Source organism: Heptranchias perlo, chromosome 2 (assembly GCF_035084215.1).
Source record: "Heptranchias perlo isolate sHepPer1 chromosome 2, sHepPer1.hap1, whole genome shotgun sequence".
Classification (NCBI taxonomy): Eukaryota; Metazoa; Chordata; class Chondrichthyes; order Hexanchiformes; family Hexanchidae; genus Heptranchias; species Heptranchias perlo.
In genome coordinates, this window is record NC_090326.1 from 16,851,363 (window position 1) to 16,874,361 (window position 22,999).

The 22,999-nt window shown below is 43.1% G+C and overlaps 1 protein-coding gene across 1 annotated transcript in view; it reads left to right on the plus strand.

Annotated features, from left to right (window-relative positions):
* Positions 1 to 22,999, plus strand: part of cep72 (centrosomal protein 72) — a 157,182-nt gene that overhangs the window by 70,251 nt on the left and 63,932 nt on the right. Inside the window, exon 6 of the mRNA XM_068000553.1 lies at positions 19,193 to 19,287. Within this exon, the coding sequence (XP_067856654.1) occupies positions 19,193 to 19,287 (95 nt within the window). The remainder of the gene's footprint in view (positions 1 to 19,192; positions 19,288 to 22,999) is intronic.

The following is a 22,999-nucleotide window of genomic DNA, read 5'->3' on the forward strand; positions in this document are numbered from 1 at the left end:
GTTTCCCAGGTCTCTGGAAACCCAGCAGTGAAATGGAGTCAGGAACTACTGGCTCAGGAAGGTAAGTGCTTTTTAGAGCATGCCTCATGGGCCAGGAGGAGCAGGAGTGCTCCCTACTGCCGATTGCAGCCTCTCCTCGCCGTGATCAGTGACCCCCACCAAGTCCCAAGCCCCGATCGTTCCCATCCTCCCACGCCATTGCCAGGCACTGACGTTTCCCCGCCCCCACCCCCCTCCCCCCCAAAATCTATGACTTGCCCCACGATCCGATCTCAAGCCTCCTGCCACATGATCGGCGGACCCACCGCCGCCCCCCCCACCCCCACCAAGCCCTTTTCTCTCCCAATTGCTGGCTTTCCTGTGGTTGCCAGCCTGTCAATGTGGCCAGCTGCCGGGCAGGAAACAGATTTTTAAAAATGATAATGAGATCCTGTCGTTAATATCGGCAGGACCTCCGCGTCCCCAGGACTTCCGTGTCTCTCCCCCTCTCCTTCCCCATCTCCCCGTGAATATCGGGGCCGTTATCTCTGAGCTTTCAGGACAGCATCTTAATATTTTTAGTCACTGGTCCCCAAAATAGAGCAGGCAATTACTTTTGAGGACCTGAAAGCCTTCACTTTGACCTTGGGTTTCTGGTTTTTAGAAAAAACAACTTTAACGTAGAAAATCGTCCCAAGATGCTCCACAGAGGTGTAATTAGACAAAAATGGACTTTGAGCCAAAGAGGAGATATTAAGAGGGGTGACTAAAAGCTTGGTCAGAGGTTGGTTTTAAGAAGTATCTTAAAGGAGGAGAGGGAGGCAGTTAGGTTTATGAAGGAAATTCCAGAGTGTAGGGCATAGACTGGTTGAAGGCACAGCCATCAATGGTGAGGGGATGCACAATGGGGTCGTAGTCGGAGGGACATGGATTTCTGGGAGAGTTGTAGGGATGGAGGAGGCTGCAGAAATAGGGAGTGGCAAGGCCATGGAGTGATTTAAACATCAGGATGAGAATTTTAAATTGGAGGTGTTGGGGGAGCAGGACTTCGAGCAGGACTTCGTGCAGGACAGTTTTGGATGAGCTGACATTTATGGCGGGTGGAGGATGGGAAGACAGCCAGGAGAACGTTGGAAGAGTCAAGTCTAGAGGTGACAAAGACATGGCTTGATAATCTACAGGCACAGTAACTACACTTATGTCTCAGTGGGTAAATGCATGACCTAGTATGGTGTACAGAACAGGAAATGCCCAGATTCGATTTCTGGTCTGTGTTCAGTTATCAGATTTAGGTTAGGGCAGTCGTTATTGGTGCTGCAATTGGCCTTAACAGCCTGGGCTGGGAGGGGAAAAGGTTGCAAGGGTGGGTCTGACTATTAAGTGACCCTTTCTGTAAAGAATGGGTGTGTTGATGTCTGGTGAAGACAGCATTGGAGTTGGGTGTGCATCCCCTCACCATTATGGTTCAAGCGCCTATTGCTGGTCACACGCTGCTCAAGAATGGCCATTTGAGCAATGTCCTGGAAAGCTGTTGGAACCAGTGGTACTGTTTCCCTGCATGAATCATTGCTGTCAGAAAAAAAGAAAAACTTTTGCTATGTTAAAGGTGCTATATAAATGCAAGTTATTGTTGTTATATAGTGCCTTTCACGACCTTGGAACATCCCATAGCGTTTTACAGCCACTGAAATATCTTTGAAGTGTAGTCACTGGTGTAATGTAGGAAACACAGCAGCCAATTTGGGCACAGTAAGGTCCCAAAAACACCAATGTGATAATGACCAGATAATTTTTTTTTTAAGTGATGTTGGTTGAGGGATAAATATTGGCCAGGGAGCACTCTCCTGTTCTTCGAAATAGTGCCGTAGGATCTTTTACGTCCACCATGGGACCTCGGTTTAATGTCTCATCCGAAAGACGGCACCTCCGACAGTGCAGCACTCCATCAGTACTGCACTGGTGTATCAGCCTGGATAATGAACCCACAACTTTCTGACTCAGAGGCAAGAGTGTTACCAACTGAGCCACGGCTGACACAGTCAGGGGAAAAGGGAGGAAGATTGGGAAATAAAAAAAGTCAAATGAGTTATAGACAACAAGAAGGTAGTAACCTAAAGAAAATCTGCAAACACGACCAGTATGTCTTATTTTGGTGCCAGATGCTGTAGGGCATACAATCAAATCTTGTCAAAGGAATGGAAAAGTAATTGACATCCATCAAGTGTTGAAGAATGTTGCATGCTATGTTGAGGCTATTTGCTTACAGTAAGTAGACTGTCAAGTCATGCCAGTAATGAAAGGCTAGTCTGATATCATTGCCTACCACAATTGTTTGAGTTGGAGATGTTCTAGTTACACCCAAGAAAATGAATGTGGCAGTTGCGAAACTGAGAGGCGTTACATTTTGTTTTACTGACGTGTATAGAAAGTGCTTTCCAAGGGTTGATTTTTGGGATGATTCACCTACAGTTAGCAGCTGATCAGCACAATTGTGCATTTCTTTTTTTCATTACTGAGGTTTTTTGGTTACAGTACATTACAGAGTTAAATTCGAAGTGTACAAGATGCAGCATACGTAGTTCAATGTGATAAGTGAGGCTTGCAGTTTGGCTTGGCTTGCAGATGATATGTGGACGAACGCTGGAGAGCAGTGTTAGTATTCCGCCCTACTTGCTCACTGAGTCACTGCTTAGTGGGTTTGCTTCTGCCACTGTAGTTCTATGCTGTGTTGAAATGTGTGCCGCTTCTTTATTTGCAGGCTGTTGCTGATTCACGGCCAGCTGGTAGCAGTAGGCGAGGAATGGGACCTAGACTTAGGAAAAATTTCAATCGCTTATATCAATGGAGGACTTGCCATTATTTTTGTGGAGTCTGTTACAGGTCCTTAGATTCAACAAACACCTTGTGGAAATGTATGACCTTGTGCTATAAAGTGACAAGAAAGCTGAGAAATTGCTGTGATATCTGGGAAAGAAAACTTCCAGCATCAGTGGATTGTTTTATTTGTTTGTGGGTGTCACTGACAAAGCTGCATTTATTGCCCATCCTTGGTTCCCCAGAGAAGGTGGTGGTGGGCTTTTATCTTGAATCACTGCAGTCTTTGTGGTGATGGTGCTGCCACAGTGGTGTTTGGTAGGAAATTCCAGGATGTTAGACATTTCTGCTCTTGTCCTTCTCTGTATTAGAGATTGCAGTAACCTTCTTGAGTTGCTGCAGGGCATCCAGTAGATCATACATACTGGAGCCACAGTGTGCTGGTGGTAGAAGGGGTGGATATTGAGTCTAGGAGCAAAAACAGTAATCAAATGAGCTGCTCTGTCCTGGGTGGCGGTCGAGCTTCTTGAGTGTTGTTGAGGCTGCACCGATCTAAGGAAGTGGTAGGTATTCCATCACACTCCAGACTTGAGCCTTTTGATGGAGGAGAGGTTGTGGGGTCAGATGAGCCACTTATTACACAGTACCCAGCCTCTGCCCTGCTCTAGTAGTTGGAATGTTGATATGGCTGGTCCAGTTCTAGTCAGTGGTGACCCCCAAGATGTTGATGGTGGTCAGGGGAAGATGACTGGGCTTTCTCTTGTTCGAGATGGTCATTATTAGGTATTTATGTTGCATGTCACTTGTCTGCCCAGGCTTGGATGTTATCCAGGTCATGTTGTAGGCTAGCATTGGAGGAATTGTGAAAGGGGCCAAACACTGAAATAGTCAGAAAACAGCCCCACTCCTGACCTTACAGAGGGAAGGTCATTGAAGCAGCAGAAGATGGTTAGGCCACAGATGCTTCCCTGAGGAACGTCTGCAGTCATGTTCTGAAGCTGTAATGAATGGCCTTTGACAACCACATACCCCTTGTATCAGGTATGACTTGAAAGGTTTTTCCTTTGACCCCACTGACTTCAATTTTACTAGGACTCCTTGGTGCCATACTCAGTTGAATGTCAAGTGCAGCTATCTCGCCTCTCCTCTAGCATTCAGCTCTTGAGTCCATGTCCGGATCAAAGCTGCGATCAGGTCTGGAGCTAAGCGTTTGTGGTGGAACCCAAACTGAGCCTCAGTGAGCAGGTTATTACTGAGTAGGAAATGCATGATGGCACTATTGATGATTCCTTCCATCATTGTACTGATAATTGGAAGGATGCTGATAAGGTGGTAATTGGTCAGTTAGATTTATCCTATTTTATGTGGATAGGACATACCTGGGCAATCTTCCACATTGTCGGGTAGATGCCAGTGTCATAGCCGTACTGGAAGAGCTTGGCTAGGGAAGCAGGTGTACAGGTCTTCAGTGCTACAGCCAGAATGTTGCTTGCAGTGCATTTAGCCATTTTTAATGTCATGTGAAATGTATCGAATTGGATGAATAATGGCACCTATGACGGTGGAGACCTTAGTCAGAGACCAAGTATGATCATCCAATTGGCACTTTTTTGGCTGAAGACACTTGCAAACTCTTCAGCCTTGTCTCTTGCTCTCCCATGTTGGACTCCACCATGGTTGTGGATCCTCCTCCTCCTCCAGCTGTTAGTTGCCTGGCTGTCCACCACCATTCTCGACTAGATGTGGTAGGGCAACAGAGGTCTGTTCTGATCTGTTGGTGATGAGACTGCTTAGCTCTGTCTTTAGCCTGCTGCTTTTAGTGGATAGCAAGTAGGTGTTAACCTCGTTTGGGTTTGTACCTTGTTCTAGGCTATGCCTGGTGCTGCTTCTATGGAGAGAATCACAGCCAAATGTGATCCTGTCCTCATTCAATGTCCACACCTGTGCTCTTCCCATCAAGAACAACTGGATTTGCTCAGCAGTGTAAGTATTGGCTGACTTGTTTTTTTTTCCTTTCTCTAGCCCAGGAATGCTGACGCTCATGATAGCATTCCTAATGCCACCCTGCTTGAGATCAGGTGCCTCACACACAGATTGGGATTGAACCTGGGGCCTTCAGTTCTGTGGCTCAGCTGCGGCTTGGCTTGACTGATCTTAGAAGAAGCAGTTGTCTAGTGTTTGTACCTTATAATAATTGCCAAAGGATAGAGTCAAAAAGCTATATTTAACGCAGGAAAATGGATTTGGCATTCTTTCTTGTTATCAGTCAGCCACCAAAGATATTTTGTCAAAAAAAAAAATCAGCTTTCCACTTTTCTTAAACTAGGTTTGCACTGCACCTAGAGTCAACATAGCAGCACAATCAACTCCTGTGTCATTTGTCATATTCAGGCAATTGCCAGATATCAAAAGATTGCTACGTAAGATAAGGGCTCATAGGGTTGGGAGTATGGGTAGAGGTTTGGTTAACGGACAGGAAACAGAGAGTAGGAATAAACAGGTCATTTTCAGGTTGGCAGGCTGTAACTAGTGAGGTGCCGCAAGGATCAATGCTAGGGCATCAGCTATTTACAATCAATATTAATGACTTAGATGAAGGAACTGAGTGTAATGTATCCAAGTTTGCTGACAATACAAAGGTAGGTGGGAAAGTAAGCTGTAAGGAGGACACAGAGAGCCTGCAAAGGGATATAGACAGATTAAGTGAGTGGGCAAGAAGGTGGCATTTGGAGTATATTGTGGGGAAATGTGAAGTTACTCACTTTGGTAGGAAGAATAGAAAAACAGAATATTTTTTAAATGGTGAGAAACTATTCATTGTTAGTGATCAGAGAGATTTGGACGTCCTTGTACAAGAAAGACAGAAAGTTAACATGCAGGCACAGCAAGCAATTTGGAAGGCAAATGTCATGTTGGCCTTTATTGCAAGGGGGTTGGAGTACAAGAGTAAGGAAGTCTTGCTATAATTGTACAGGGCTTTGGTGAGACCACATCTGGAGTACAGCGTACAGTTTTGGTCTCCTTATCTAAGGAAGGATATACTTGCCTTGGAGGCAGTGCAACGAAGGTTCACTAGATTGATTCCTGGGATGAGAGGGTTGTCCTGTGAGGAGAGATTGAGTAGAATGGGCCTATACTCTCTGGAGTTTAGAAGAATGAGAGGTGATCTCATTGAATCATATAAGATTCTGAGGAGGCTTGACAGGGTAGATACTGAGAGGTTGTTTCCCCTGGTTGGCGAGTCTAGGACTAGGGGGCATAGTCTCAGGATAAGGGGTCAGCGATTTAAGATTGAGATGAGGATGAGTTTCTTCACTCAGAGGGTTATGAATCCTTGGAATTCTCTACCCCAGAGGGCTCTGGATGCTCAGTCATTGAGTTTATTCAAGGCTGAGATAGATAGATTTTTGGACTCTAAGGGAACCAAGGGATATGGGGATTGGGAGGGGAATATGGAGTTGAGGCCAGAGATCAGCCATGATCTTATTGAATGGCGGAGCAGGCTCGAGGGGCCATATGGCCTACTCCTGCTTCTATTTCTTATGTTCTTATCTGATCGAAATCTCAATCTGACTAGTTATTGTTGAAGGCCTGGTGAGCACAATATCACTGTTGTTAATATTTTGCCCTCGTCTGTCAGTCCTCAGCTTGAAACTTTCATTTTTGGTCTCTGGATCTTCCCCAAACAAGCAGAGAAGGTCTATACACATGGGAAATGTGAACCCATTGCACTGTACAGGTGAATTCAATGGCATTGGAGCTGGTACATATTAGAAAACTGTACCCATGCAAACTGTTTTGTAAATAAAAGGTTGTTTAGAGTGGACTAATGGAATACTTTTTCAAGTGTAGTCACAGTTGTAACATAGGGAAACATGTCAGTCAATTAGCACACAGCAGGTTGATCTGTTTTTGGTGCTGTTGGTTGAGATATATATGTTGGCCAGGAAAGTTGGCACCTTCAACAGTGCAGCACACCTGCCTCAGTACTGAAGTGAATCACTAGATTATGTGCCTAACTCTTTGGAGTGGGGCCATGAACCTACAACCTTCTAACTCCAAGGCGAGAGTGATACGACTGACCCAAGGTTGATACCCATTTAGGCACCAAACTTGAGCTATTTTTTTTTCTGGTGTTCTGAATGTCATTGTGCTAGTAAGCTCTGAATGGACTATATTGCAATACTTGATGTAAAAATTGGTGCAGAAGTCTGCCCACCAGGTCACTCCCAGAATTTCCCAGGTATATTGTAGACATGTTTAGTCCAGCAAGGGTTAAATTGCAGTGTCATCAGGACTGCATTGTTGCCTGTTTCACATGAGCTCATTATTTTTATGACTGTTCCTGATCAACGCAAGAGTTGTGGGTTGATCAATAATTTGATGCCCCTGATTAAGGGTGATAAGTCATCATTAATTGCAGAAGCCACGATGGATAAAGCCATAAATTCAATGATTGCAACTCAGACTAGAATGAACTTTGTGTGCAAACGTTTACCCAACATGAAAAGGTCAACAGCCTGGCTTCTGAAATTCCGCAGTTATCTATTTTTATTCAGTACAAAACAGTGTTGAATAAGGTACAACTCGATAAGATTAACACCATAGAGAGAAGATAGTACTTGAAGAATGTGCAGCTCAGGTCATAAAATAATTGCAAATAATAGTTGCAAATGACAATATTAGGAGTAGTACTAAAACTCAACTATATTTGCAGGTTCAATGTAATCTGATCATTCATAATTTGGTTACCTCCAACTGACTGCTTTTTAAAACTCGAATAAATTTCCAAGCTGCCAGTGTATATTGCCAGTAGAATTTTGCTGAATACAGAAGGGGAAATTGGGAGGCAGGGGTTTGCAATTGTCCCTGCTCCCCAATCAAAATCTCTCCTGCCCCATTTTGCACAATGACTGGCATCCATGAATATTGTTATGATTGGGAGTTTAATTAAGCATGCGTCTAGCGTGTGAAGGAGGGCCAAGTTTTCTGCTGTTTGTCGGCCATCCTACCAAGCAGTTCTTCTGCCTATGATAGGTATTAAAAAGTAGAAGGAAACAATTTTTAATGGCCCAGAATTTGCTGTGGCAGGGCATCCAACAGCGTCTGCCTTTAATTAGACTCGCCCCTGCATGTTTAGGTTTTTAAATTTTTTGCATGGCAAGCTGCTGAAAGTGCAAGCTGACAACATCACAGCGAGGGAAACAGGGCATCTGGGACCTGAGTGAACAGGGCAAGCAACAGGGTATCTCCTTAATCAATCAGATTGAAAGATTGTGAAATTAACAGCGCAAGGCCTGAAAAGGAAGTATAAATTAGAGTGGGTGAATTCTATGTTAAATCACGTACAGAAAGAAAAATAAAGAGAGGGAAAGAAAGATTGGATTAAGAGAGAGAAAAAAGGGACAGAAAGGAAAAGCAAAAATAAAATTAAAACCTGAAGGAATGAGACTCCACACTTGTAATAGTTAATTTTCAGTGCCAAAGAGGTTGACTGGCAGTAATTAACACATCACATTGTTAAAAGGGTACTTAGACATGAAATGACAAAACTTAACTTTCTGTGGCGAGGTTAGTTCGTATCTACGGCGCAAATACAGCAACTTCACGTCATTCAATGTATTTCAATGGTGAGGCGGACAGCGAGATGCCATTTTCACAAAGCTAACAGTGGAGTGGCACAACTCGGACAGCAACTTTTGGATATTCGCGTTTGACCTCGGATGTGCTCCTCACCTGAAGTTGCTGTACCATTTGCACACAAATAACAGCGAACGCCATTAGCCTCACCACTATTTTGACAGCAAAATCTGGGCCAGTGTATTTTACAAAAGATTTCTATATTGTTCTGCTCTGGATTTGCATATTGGTGAGATAAATGACCACGCAATTTGTTTTTGTTCCTGTGATATTGGTTGCGGAATAAATGAACATCAGGCGAACTCCCCTGCTGTTCTTCGAACAGTGCCATGGGATCTTTTAGCTTAACTCAAACCGAGGCCCCGTCTACCCTCTTAACGTCATATCTGAAAGACGGCACTTCTGACAGTGCAGCGCTTCCTCAGTACTGCATTGGGCGTGTCAGCTTAGATCATGTGCACAGATCCTGCTGTGAGACTTGAACCTACAACCTTCTTAGTCCGAAAGTTACCACTGAGCCATGGCTGCCACCAAGTTATAAAAGCTGTGACTTTTGACATTGCAATCCTATAATGCATTGCCATCCTGTAATATAACTGCAAATTATCAAGCAGGAAAGAAAAATCTGGCAAATTACACACCAAAACTGGGATGAAAATTGGGTGGGGCCTACAACGGGTGTACGATCCGCTCCGCCAGATTACCGCCCAGTCGGTGAAGGTGAAAATAATCACTTGATGTCCTGTTGCTTTGTGTTGTAGTATGAAGGGCTGCTGTGATGAAAGAACTTATAGACTCATAGAAAGGTTACAGCACGGAAGGAGACCATTCGGCCCATCGAGTCCGCGCCGGTTCTATGCAAGAGCAATCCAGTTAGTCCAACTCTCCCACCCTTTCCCCGTAGCCCTGCAAATTTTTTCCTTTCAAGTACTTATCCAATTCCCTTTTGAAGGCCATGATTGAATCTGCCTCCACCACCCCCTCGGGCAGTGCATTCCAAATCCTAACCACTCACTGTGTAAAAAAGTTTTTCCTCATGTCACCTTTGGTTCTTAAACCTTAAATCTATGTTCTCTGGTTCTTAACCCTTCTGCTAATGGGAATAATTTCTCTCTATCTACTCTGTCTGGACCCTTCATGATTTTAAATACCTCTATCAAATCTCCTCGCAACCGTCTCTGTTCCAAGGAGAACAACCCCAGTTTCTCCAGTCTATCCACATAACTAAAGTCCCTTATCCCTGGAATCATTCTAGTAAATCTCTTCTGCACCCTCTCTAAGGCCTGCACATCTTTCCTGAAGTGCGGTGCCCAGAACTGGACACAATACTCCAGTTGTGGTCGAATCAGTGTTTTATAAAGGTTCATCATGACTTCCATACTTTTGTACTCTATGCCTCTATTTGTAAAGCCCAGCGTCCCGTATGCTTTTTTAACCGCTTTCTCAACCTGCCCTGCCACCTTCAATGATTTGTGCATACATACCCCCAGATCTCTCTATTTCTGTACCCCTTTTAGAATTGTGCCCTCTAGTTTATATTGCTTCTCCTCATTCTTCCTACCGAAATGTATCACTTCGCATTTTTCTGCGTTAAATTTCATCTGCCACGTGTCTGCCCATGCCACCAGCCTGTCTGTATCCCCTTGAAGTCTATCACTATCCTCTTCGCTGTTTACTACCCTTCCAAGCTTTGTGTCATCTGCAAATTTGGAAATTGTGCCCTGTACACCCAAGTCCAAGTCATTAATATATATCAAGAAAAGCAGTGGTCCCAGCACTGACCCCTGGGGAACACCACTGTGCCCCTCCCTCCAGTGTGAAAAACATCCATTCACCACAGCTCTCTATTTTCTGTCCCTTAGCCAATTCTGGATCCATGTTGCTACTGCCCCCTTTATTCTGCGGGTCGCAATCTTGATGATAAGCCTACGATGCGGCATTTTATCAAACTTCAATTTATGTAACACGCAGGCAGCAATGAGATGAATGATGAGTTACTCTGCTTTCATAGAATTACTGCACAGAAACAGGCCATTCGGCCCAACTGATTCATGTTTATGCTCCACACGAGCCTCCACCCACCTTATTTCATCTAACCCTACCCTTCTATTCATTTCTTCCTCATGTACTTATCTAGCTTCCCCTTAAATGCATCAATGCTATTCACTTCCACCACTCCATGTGGTACCCGGTTCCTCATTTTCACCACTCTCCAAGAGGAGTGAAAAGATTAGAAAACTAAGATAAGAAGTTTGATCTGTAGCAGGTGGGAAAGTATTTCACCACGTGGGTTTTTAACCGCCGTTGATTTTGATGGTGTTGTGGAAAAAATGTTGAGAAGGACGTCAGAAGAATACTCTTCTATGAATAGTGCCATGTGATCTTTAACGTCTACCTAAATCCCTGGAACAGGCAGATAGGGCAGGCATCTTCCGTGGCCTCTCTGACAATGTACCGTTCTCAGTACTGCACTATAGTGATAACCTAGATTATGTGCTCAGTTCCTTAATTGGAGCTTGAACCCATAACTTTCGAACTGAGATGAGTGTGCTGTCAACTGAACCGAGCTGACTTGTACTTTTTTTTTCACATTTATTTTTGGTATACTAAAATATTAGTTTTATGTCAGCATGGTTCAGTTGGAAGCACTCTCCCCTCTGAGTCAAAGGTCATGGGTTCAAGCCCTACTCCAGGATTTAAGCACATAATCAGTGCAGTACTGAGCGAATGCATTGTCGGAGATGCCATCTTTCAGATGAGACATTAAACCAATGCCCCCGTCTGCCTGTTCAGGTGAACATAAAAGATCCCATGGCACTGCTCGAAGAGTTGGGGGTTCTGCCAATGTCCTGATCACATTTATCCTACAACCAGTACCAGTAAAAATAGATTAACTGGTCATTATCTTATGGTGGGACTTTGCTGTGCTCAAATTGGCTGCCACGTTTGACAACAAAACAGCAGTGATTGCATACTAATTCATTGTCTGTGAAGACCTTTGGGATGCCTGTGAGGACATGAAAGGGCCCACATAAATGCAAGTTCTTTCTTTCAAAAAAGAGCAAGATGTAAAAGAAGCAAACATAAAGGAGGTAGAGAAATAAAATGTGGAATAAGGATAAGTCTCTCATTTAAATCAATACTCGTATTGGTTTTAAAGTTCATTATCACGCATGGCGACAACTGATTCCTTACTAAACTCTTAACAGGATGAGAGTTTCCCCCATGTCAATTTTTTGGCAATTGTTCTCCCCAAACTCCCTTTCCTATAGGCTGTTGTTGATTTCCCATATGAATGCTCCAGCATTTTTGGATAAGGTGTGGCTGTGCGTTCAGACTGTTGCTTACAAGAGGCAGAATTCGAGGCTACAGTATTGTCTCGGAGGGCGTTCCCCAGACAGGAGCAGCAGTGTGTGACATTTTGCCGTTGATGATCTTTGCGAATCTTTAGAATTGGTATAGAATGTGGAGATACAGCAGATAGGATCTCTAGTGTGGTACTTTGGTTAAGAGATTTTCAGATTGGGATCCCCGGACCTATGGAAGTAGTGTTGGGGGTATCCCATAGGGTCTTTTAGATCGCCTGTCATACAGTTTGTGAATTTTTATTCATTTGTTGACTTGCTTCATTTTTATTGCTGCATACAGCTTCATTTTCTCCAAGAACAGCACCTGTTTTCATTAGGATAAATGATGCTGTCTTGGAAGTTAACGTAGAAATTACTGGGTGTGTGTTAATTGTTACAGGAGATCACCTACACATAAAGATTGCCACATATTGTTACAGGTTAAAATGATCTTAAGATGTCAATTGCTTTTGATCTGCAAACGGAAACTGACAAGCACATTTCAATCTGTAAAGTTGCCTGACCCAACAATAATTAATCCCGAGTGACCTTGAGCTGTGATTATTTACACCAATTACACTTCCTGGCATTGTAAGGAGTCTTACAACACCAGGTTATAGTCCAACAGCTTTATTTGGAATCACAAGCTTTTGGAGCTTTCCTCCTTCGTCAGGTGAGTGTAGGATTCCGTAAATGCACAGCATATATAGTCAGAGAACAATGCCTGGTGATTACAGATAATCTTTCCAACTGCCCGTTATCACACCTCGGCATAGATATAATCAAAGCAATCAAAGGAGTGGATGGTGTTCAGACAGAGAAACATTACATCCCAGACTACTGAATACACAAGCTGTCATAACACAAAGACAGAGAGAGAGAGACACCCGAAAGGCAGCGAAAGAGAGAATGACCAGTTGTATTAAAAACAGATAACTTTTTTTTGCTGGTGAGGTTACATGTAGCGTGACATGAACCCAAGATCCCGGTTGAGACTGTCTTCATGGGTGCGGAACTTGGCTATCAATTTCTGCTCGACGATTTTGCGTTGTCGTGTGTCTCAAAGGCCGCCTTGGAGAACGCTTACCCGAAGATCGGAGGCTGAATGTCTTTGACTGCTGAAATGTTCCCCGACTGGGAGGGAACCCTCCTGTCTGGCGATTGTTGCGCGGTGTCCGTTCATCCGTTGTCGCAGTGTCTGCATGGTCTCGCCGAAGTCCCATGTTCCAGGGCATCCTTTCCTGCAACGTATGAGGTAGACAACGTTGGCCGAGTCACAGGAGTATGAACCATGTACCTGGTGGGTGGTGTCCTCTCATGTGATGGTGGTATCTGTGTCGATGATCTGGCATGTCTTGCAGAGGTTGCCGTGGCAGGGTTGCGTGGTGTCGTGGACGTTGTTCTCCTGAAAGCTGGGTAATTTGCTGCGAACGATGGTCTGTTTGAGGTTAGGTGGCTGTTTGAAGGCGAGTAGTGGAGGCGTGGGGATGGCCTTAGCGAGGTGTTCGTCATCATCGATGACATGTTGAAGGCTGCGAAGAACATGGCATAGCTTCTCCGCTCCGGGGAAGTACTGGACGACGAAGGGTACTCTGTTGATTGTGTCCTGTGTTTGTCTTCTGAGGAGGTCGATGCGATTTTTCACTGTAGCCCGTCGGAACTATCGATCGACGAGTCGAACGTCATATCCCATTCTTACGAGGGCGTCTTTCAGCGTCTGTAGGTGTCCATCGCGTTCCTCCTCGTCTGAGCAGATCCTGTGTATTCGCAGGGCCTGTCCATAGGGGATGGCCTCATTGACATGGTTAAGGTGGAAGCTGGAAAAGTGGAGCATCGTGAGGTTGTCCGTGGGCTTGCGGTAGAGTGAGGTGCTGAGGTGCCCGTCTTTGATGGAGATTCGTGTGTCCAAGAAAGAAACCGATTCTGAGGAGGAGTCCATGGTGAGTTTGATGGTGGGATGGAACTTGTTGATGTTATCGTGTAGTCTCTTCAGTGATACTTCGCCGTGGGTCCATAGGAAGAAAATGTCATCGATGTATCTGGTGTATAGCGTTGGTTGGAGGTCCTGTGCAGTGAAGAAGTCGTGTTCAAACTTGTGCATGAAAATGTTGGTGTATTGGGGTGCGAATTTGGTCCCCATGGCTGTTCCGTGTGTTTGGTACCGCGGAGCATGGTACATCGGCGAGACCATGCAGACACTGCGACAACGGATGAACAGACACCACGCAATAATCGCTAGACAGGAGGGTTCCCTCCCAGTCGGGGAACACTTCAGCAGTCAAGGACATTCAGCCTCCGATCTTCGGGTAAGCGTTCTCCAAGGCAGCCTTCGAGACACACGACAACACAAAATCGTTGAGCAGAAATTGATAGCCAAGTTCTGCACCCATGAGGACGGCCTCAACCGGGATCTTGGGTTCATGTCACGCTACATGTAACCCCACCAGCAAAAAAAAGTTATCTGTTTTTAATACAACTGGTCATTCTCTCTCTTTTGCTGCCTTTTGGGTGTGTGTCTCTCTCTCTCTCTCTCTCTCTCTTTCTCTCTGTCTTTGTGTTATGACCGCTTGTGTATTCAGTAGTCTGGGATGTAATGTTTCTCTGTCTGAACACCATCCACTCCTTTGATTGCTTTGATTATATCTATGCCGAGGTGTGATAACGGGCAGTTGGAAAGATTATCTGTAATCACCAGGCATTGTTCTCTGACTATATATGCTGTGCATTTATGGAATCCTACACTCACCTGACGAAGGAGGAAAGCTCTGAAAGCTTGTGATTCCAAATAAAGCTGTTGGACTATAACCTGGTGTTGTAAGACTCCTTACATTTGTCCACCCCAGTCCATCACCGGCATCTCCACATCATGGCATTTAACAGACAGGCGAGCTTCAACACGACACCAGTTTAGCAGTAGAACAATACACTGTGCATTGCAAGATCTAACACTTCTGTCATCTATAAACCAGCACATAATCCTGTTCGCAGTGATCAGCGTTAGCTACATAGTAAAACAAACTTTTATTAGTAATCTAGGCCAATGTTCTACAGTTTCCATGTGTATATGGACATAATCATAGAGTTTGAGCCTGCAAAGATCACAAACGGTCTAATGCAAATACAGTTTGGCTTCTTCAATCACTGTAAATCACTAGCCCGGACAATATATTGTACATTTCATAGCGTCAAACAGTGGATCTTCGGCCTCACTTCGAGCACAGCAGCAGCCGACTAGTATTCCGCTATAAAGCACGTTGAAGTGTTCGTTTTTGACCATTAGTGGATCGCAATATAATTATTGATCCTTTTTCTTCAAATGCAGACTTTTGTGATTGTTGCTGTTCTCATTGTTACTTTTCAAGAATGTGTTTTTTATTTTATTGTTCTAATTTGCATAGTCTAAAGTTTATCTTGATTGTTGTTTTAAAAAAAATCTTGGGGAAAAAAGTTGAATTAAAAACCTGCCAGGCCTGCCCAATTCAAACATAATAACCACTGCCAGTCAGTGGGATTATAAGGAGAAAGTAACATCTAATAATGACTGTTTTCATTGCGGCTTAACTTGTAAATAGAATCTTAGCTACAGTACTGTATACTGTGGTTTAAAATCTCCTGTTTCACAACACTAAGGAGTCATTCTACTACAATTATATTGTATTTGATTAAATCCCTTGTTATAACTAAATAGGTTATTATTGGAAAGGGTACTTTTCAGAAACATTGAATGGAAAAAAATATCTTGTTTTAACATTCAAAGAGTAATTGTGCTGCTAATTCTTATGTATTTGTTAAAGTAGGTACAAGAAACTCTTGCAGTGGTGTTTTTTTTTGATATAGTAAATGGTATAAGAACAAGGTATACCGGCAGATGATTACAACAGAGGCAGATGGCTCACAAAACCAATTAGTGGTTTCTAGGGGCCATGGGCATGTCACAGATTTACTATAGCCCGGTGAGTGCTCTGGCTACCCTAGTATAGCAAACAGTTATTTTTGCATTTAAACTTCTGTAAAATATACAAGGGAACAACAGCTTCACAGGCAGCAAAAGGGGCGTGGGAACCATCGCTGCCACTATTCTGTGTGGATTTTGTAGACAGACACAGAATGTTGGCACGCAGTTGAAGCCTGGAGTAAGCACCAGTGACTTTTATGGTAGATCGATCTTGTAGAAAATGGTTACCCCAGCTACATTTCGTTGTCATACGTCAGCTTGAATTGCATGTCCTTCTTGAGTCCATTGGCCTACACGGCTTTTAACTTAATGACCTTAAGAGCGACCTTTTCTGTAAAGTTTGCCAAAAGAGCCGCATAATTTCTTCACCTGGAGCCTCTAGAGACATGAACATCAAATCTCGGCTGACACCTCAGTGCAGTACTGAGGGGAGTGCTGCAATGCCGGAGGTGCCATCTTTTAGATGGGAAGTTAAACCCAGGCCCCGTCTGCCCTCTCAGGTGGACGTGATGGATCCCATGGCACTTTTCAAAGAAGAGCAGGGGAGTTCTCCCCTGTGTCCTGGCCAATATTTATCCTTCAACTAACATCACTAAGACAGATTATCTGGTCACTTATTTAACTGCTATTTGTGGGTCCTTGCTGTGTACAAATTGGCTGCTGCGTTTCCTACCTTACAGTGACTACACTTCAAAAGTACTTATTTGGCTGTAAAGCGCTTTGGGACGTCCTGAGGTCATAGAAGGCACTATATAAATGCAAGTCTTTCTTTCTCTAGCCTTTGTAGTGCACTGAAGTTTACCTCTGGTGAAAAATACAGTTGAATATTCTGTTGAGGATTCTTGTCTTTCTGTTGAGTTTTCCAGCCATCTTCATCACTTGGATGCCCCAAGAAACTGTATGTTTTTAATTGAAGATAGTTTTCAGCCTTTTCAGTGCTGTGTCCTCAGCCACTGAACGCTTAAATCTGAAATGAAAATCAATTCTGAAAGCAGCCGATGGACTGGGCTCATTACTGTCTGGTGGCATTTCTCCATGCACACAATTTTTTATCTTTAGAACTCATGGGATGGCAAGCAAGGTGGTAATGCAGCTTTTGCTCATGCTTGGGATGGATCAGTCAAGCTTGTTCAATCCTTCTCTATGAACACAAGCTCTTTTTTTTCTCTCTCTCTTGAAACTTCTTGTGCCACTGGGTAACACCTGTTCTCAGCGCTGATGGGATTTAGCCACCAATGAGGGAGCACAGAGTACAGCAATGAGTACAGAAACAACCAAGCCTCCCAAATTCAAACCAGTATTGCCCATTGGCACGAGAAATACAAGTGGAGCTGACAATCCGATGGGGTTCAACAGACTCTGCAGCCAGCCAAGATCGAGCTGTTTTCGGATTAAAGATATTATATTTATAAAACCAGCCTGGCCAGGGATGGAGCTGATCATATCAAATAATGTATTTTCTATCTGCCTCCAATCCATTGCCAAGGCATCCTAGAAATGTGAATCATGAATGAGGGGTGACCCCATAGCTCAAAACAATTTAAGGTATTTTCATTTTGAATAATAATAACTTAGCTGTAAAGTTTTCTTTTGAAGTGGCTGTTGCAATTCAGGCTTTTTCCCAGCACTTGCTCTCCTGTTTATGGATAAATGGCAGTTTCCATAAGCAGACCAGGTTCCATATGAACCCGACCTCTACTCTATTCACAGTCATGCAGAGGTTAGCATGCTGAGGTTGATAATTAATCTCTAATAGTATGCCAGATTATGTTCATCTATCACTTCTGAAGATCATGTTCTCCTGTCACTTCTAAGAACAGGAATTAGCATAACCAGACCAATATGTATAGGCTGAAACAAACTTGGTCAAATTTTTCTACAAGTGAAATAATCATAGGCACAGCAAGGTACTACAGCTCAATACTTAAAAGCCCAGTACAATTAGAATCAGTTCACAAGTCTTTTTCAGAACAACAACAACTTGCATTGATACAGTGCCTTTAACAGAGTAAACGTTTCACAGGATTGTAATCAGACAAAATTTGACACTGAGCCATCTAAGGAGATATTAGGTCAGGTGACCAAAAGCTTGGTCAAAGAGATAGGTTAAAATGTTAACAATTCTACACTTGGCTTGAAATCACAGCTTCCTGCAGATAATCGTCCTCTCTTTCTGTAGGAATGGGTTCACACCTTGCATTGGATTTTGCTAATGTCAAGGATCATGTATGTGTCAATCCACATATAATAAATATTTCAAATTAGCTGTTATACCCATAGGTGTAAACATTAACTTACTTGGTTTCTAAACGTCAGTCTTGGCTCAGTGGTAGCATTCTTGCCTCTTCGTCAGTCGTAGGTTTTAGCTGCACTCCCATAATCTATGCAGACACTCCAATGCATTACTGAGGGAGTGCTGCACTGTTGGAGGTGCCGTCTTGCAGATGAGACATTAAACAAGGCCCCACCTACCCATTCAGGTGGACGTAAAAGTTCTCATGGCACTATTTGAAGAAAAGCTGGGGATTTCTTCCAGTGTCCTGGGGAACACCACTAAAAAACAGATTAATTGATCATTTATCTCATTGCTGTTTGTGGGATTTTGCTCTGCGCAAATTGGCTGCTGGGTTTCCTACATTACAACAGCGACTACACTTCAAAAGTACCTCGTTTGCTGTGAAGTGATTTGAGACATCCTTACATTGGCCACATCTAATTAATTTGTACAGTCAGATGATTGGTAAATTTTATAATTTTTTTTGTTAAAATTATTTTATTGGGTGGTCTGTTGTCCAGATTCTCAGCTGTAGTTATTTTGTTTTCATCACTGAAAAGCAATAAGAAATGAAGCCTGTACCAGTCATCCTGCCTCATACAAATTACACTTCTGTTCTCGTGGCTTTACCAATACTTTGGCGTATTTTTGATCGAAGAACTGACCTGAAAATAATACATTTTTTAAAAATGTATTTAAATAAATCACTACATATTTCCCTTTATGTAGTGAAATCATCAGTGCATTCTTTGATTTCGCTGCACATATTGTACAGTGGAAATCATTCCCGTAGGTCAGCATGAGTGATGTTAGCAGCACATTTTAAGAGTTAATGAAAACTCAAGCTGCTGGCTTTCAGATTGCTGGCATATTTGTCTATTTGAGGTCCTTGCTTGGATTATTTCCAAAACTATCTCTTGTCGACCTTTCCTTTCCCGACAGATTTTTTGTGTGCGTAATTCAAGTTCCAGAATTAATCACCGTGCGATATGGAAAGAATTTATTCTCGATTAAAATGCCTTCAATGTGAATTCGGTTTTGCTCTTTTGTAGAATTGGCGTTGGTTGTGTGGAGCAACTTTTTATTTAAGGGAAAAGTACGAGCAGTACGAACTGCAATTGAGTGTTTATCTTGCTGTATATTGTTGGTTTAATAATTGTCGTTTCCTCCCCCCCCCCCCAGGTATTCGTGAGATTGATGATGCTGCAGGAAGCCAGGAAACTGTGGTGAGAAACACCTCACAGTCAACCAGGTCACTGCCCGTCAACATTCCTAAGGTTTAAAGACCGATCCTTACTATTGAGAATAAATGAAGTGTACTGTTTTGGTGCATAACCTTGTTATTATCAAATTACTGTGACATTCAGATGCTATAAGAAGATTTTGCAAGCGGTTTTATTGGAAAGACAATTTTCTCATCCACCCTCACCAAAATTGCCAATTATTGAAAGGTACATTTTGTGAAATTGGCTCCAGGTTAACAGAAAATGATCTATTTATGCACCCTCTATGCATTGTTTCCTATTGACTCTCCAGTTCATTTAGTTATTTGCCTGCTGACAACTCCAGAAAACTACAGGTTCCTTTTGTTAGATGTCATTTTTTTCATATACATGTGACACTGCTAGAACAACCTCCAATATTTTTTATCCCACTGCTCTTCCCTAATGAATCAGCTATCTCAGCAAAGACCAGGGATTAAATCTGCAGTGTACAGCTTGCATCAGATCAGATCATTTAGCACTGAGATACTGAGGGAGCTGTCGCAAACCCTGAATTTACATTTCTAAATCCAGATGTCAGGAATAGTTTTATTGCTGTAAAATTTACTCTATACTAAAATAGCTTAGAATTCAAATCAACATTAAAACATTTCAAATGTTTACTTCTGCTAGCATTGTCATTCCTCCTTTCTCTTCTTATAATATTTCCTATCTTTTTAAACCTTAATACTATCATATTTATCAATAACATAAAAAAGAATAATCTAAATTATATGGTTTTTCTAAAAAAAAATGAAGTCGTTGAATATATGTTTTTCTGATCATTCTGGAGTAGGGACCCATTTCATTCAAAGTTAGCTTCTGATTGGCACCAACTTAATCCAAGCAGCGGGTTTCTAAGTGACATTGACAAAGGCATTGACCAACTCTTTGTCCCTGTGCTTGGTGGGACAGTGACTGCATCTGAGAATGACTTGTGTTGAGACTTGTGGTCAGAGTATAACTGTGTTGAGATTGAGGTGGATAGAGAATGACTTTGATGAGGTTGAGGTGGACAGAGAATGACTGTTGAGATTGAGATGGACAGAGAATGATGTGTTGAGATTGAGGTGTCAGAGTATGACTGTATTGAGATTGAGGTGGTCAGAGTATGACCGTGTTGAGATTGAGGTGGACAGAGTATGACTATTGAGATTGAGGTGGTCAGAGTATGACTGGGTTGAGATTGAGGTGGACAGAGAATGATGTGTTGAGATTGAGGTGGTCAGAGTATGACTGTATTGAGATTGAGGTGGTCAGAGTATGACTGTATTGAGATTGAGGTGGTCAGAGTATGACTGTATTGAGATTGAGGTGGTCAGAGTATGACTGTGTTGAGATTGAGGTGGACAGAGAATGATGTGTTGAGATTGAGGTGGTCAGAGTTATGACTGTGTTGAGATTGAGGTGGTCAGAGTATGACCATGTTGAGATTGAGGTGGACAGAGTATGACTGTATTGAGATTGAGGTGGTCAGAGTATGACTGTGTTGAGATTGAGGTGGTCAAAGTATGACTGGGATGAGATTGAGGTGATGATGTGGAGATGCCGGTGATGGACTGGGGTTGACAAATGTAAGGAATCTTACAACACCAGGTTATAGTCCAACTGTTTTATTTAAAAATCACAAGCTTTCGGAGGCTTTCTCCATCGTCAGGTGAGCGAGTGTGGGATTCCATGGAAGGTTACCGCATTTATATTCAGAGAACAATACCTGGTGATTACAGATAAACTTTCCAACTGCCCGTTGTCAAGGCAATCAAAGTGTTCAGACAGAGTGATGTTACCTACAGGACCACCGAATACACAAACGGCCAGAACACAAAACAGAGAGAGAGGGAGAGAAACATCCGAAAGGAAGAGAAAGACAGAGAATGACCCGTTGTGTTAAAAACAGATAACTTTTTTTCGCTGGTGGGGTTACGTGTAGCGTGACATGAACCCAAGATCCCGGTTGAGGCCGTCCTCATGGGTGCGGAACTTGGCTATCAATTTCTGTTCGACGATTTTGCGTTGTCGTGTGTCTCGAAGGCCGCCTTGGAGAACGCTTACCCGAAGATCGGTGGCTGAATGTCCTTGACTGCTGAAGTGTTCCCCGACTGGGAGGGACTTGAGATTGAGGTGGACAGAGAATGATGGGTTGAGATTGAGGTGGTCAGAGTATGACTGTGTTGAGATTGAGGTGGTCAGAGTATGACTGTATTGAGATTGAGGTGGACAGAATATGACCATGTTGAGATTGAGGTGGACAGAGAATGATGTGTTGAGATTGAGGTGGTCAGAGTATGACTGTGTTGAGATTGAGGTGGACAGAGTATGACCGTGTTGAGATTGAGGTGGACAGAATATGACCGTGTTGAGATTGAGGTGGTCAGAGTATGACCGTGTTGAGATTGAGGTGGACAGAGTATGACTTTGATGAGGTTGAGGTGGACAGAGTATGACTGTGTTGAGATTGAGGTGGACAGAGAATGACTGTGTTGAGATTGAGGTGGTCAGAGTATGACTGTATTGAGATTGAGGTGGACAGAGAATGATGTGTTGAGATCGGGATAGTTGAAGGATGACTGTATTCAGATTTGGGTGGTTGAAGGAGGACTGTGTTTAGATTGAAGTGTGTTTACAAAGTGCTAGAGACACTCATTCTCTGATGCTTTTTCCAATTTTTTCCCCTTTCCCGTCCCCCTTTTCATATGCCTGCTGGTCGCAAGGTCAGCAGCAAACCTTTTTGATATCTTGCCTAAATGGCCTTTCATCAGGCGAATGTTGGCAGGTTATTTTAAAAGGGTAAATGTCTAGCTAAACTAGATCATGTACTCAATCAATGCCCATACAGGCACATCCCAGCTGGAATCATTACAGCATGAAGGGTATATACTTCAATGCGAGCAAAGCAGATGAGCTAAGGGCACAGATAGACACATGGCAGCATGATATCATTGCTATAATGGAAACCTGGCTTAAAGAGGGGGATAATTGGCAGCTCAATATCCCTGGATATAGAGTTTTCAGGCAGGATAGAGTGGGTGATAAAAAAAAAGAAGGGGGGTAGCATTATTGGTTAAATAATTAATTACAGTTGTGAGAAGGGATGATATGCTAAATGGACCATCAATCGAGGCCATATGGGTTGAGCTAAGAAATAAAAAAGGGGCAGTCACACTACTAGGATTGTACTATAGACCCCCGAATAGCGAAAGGGAGATAGAAGAACAAATATGTAGGCAAATTTCTGAGTGCAAAAATAGAAGGACAATAATAGTAGGGGACTTCAACTACCCTAACATCAACTGGGATTCAAACAGTCTGAGGGGCACAGAGGGCGCAAAATTCTTGAACGGTGTCCAGGAGAACTTTTTTAGCCAGTACCTGACAAGAGGGGATGCAATTCTAGATTTAGTCCTGGGAAATGAAGATGGGTAAGTGGGTGAAGTGACAGTGGGTGACCATATTGGGGATAGTGACCACAATTCAGTTAGTTTTAGCATTATTATGGAAAAGGACAGAGTTAAATCAGGAGTAAACGTTTTAAATTGGGGGAAGGCAAATTTTACAGAACTAAGAGGTGATTTGGCAGAAGTGGACTGAACACAACTACTTGAGGAGAAATCAGTGGCAAGCCAGTGGGAGGCACTAAAAAGTGAAATTCTACAGGTACAATGCAGACGCATCCCCTCAAAGAAAAAGGGTGGCACTGCCAAATTTAGAGCCCCCTGGTTGTCTAGAA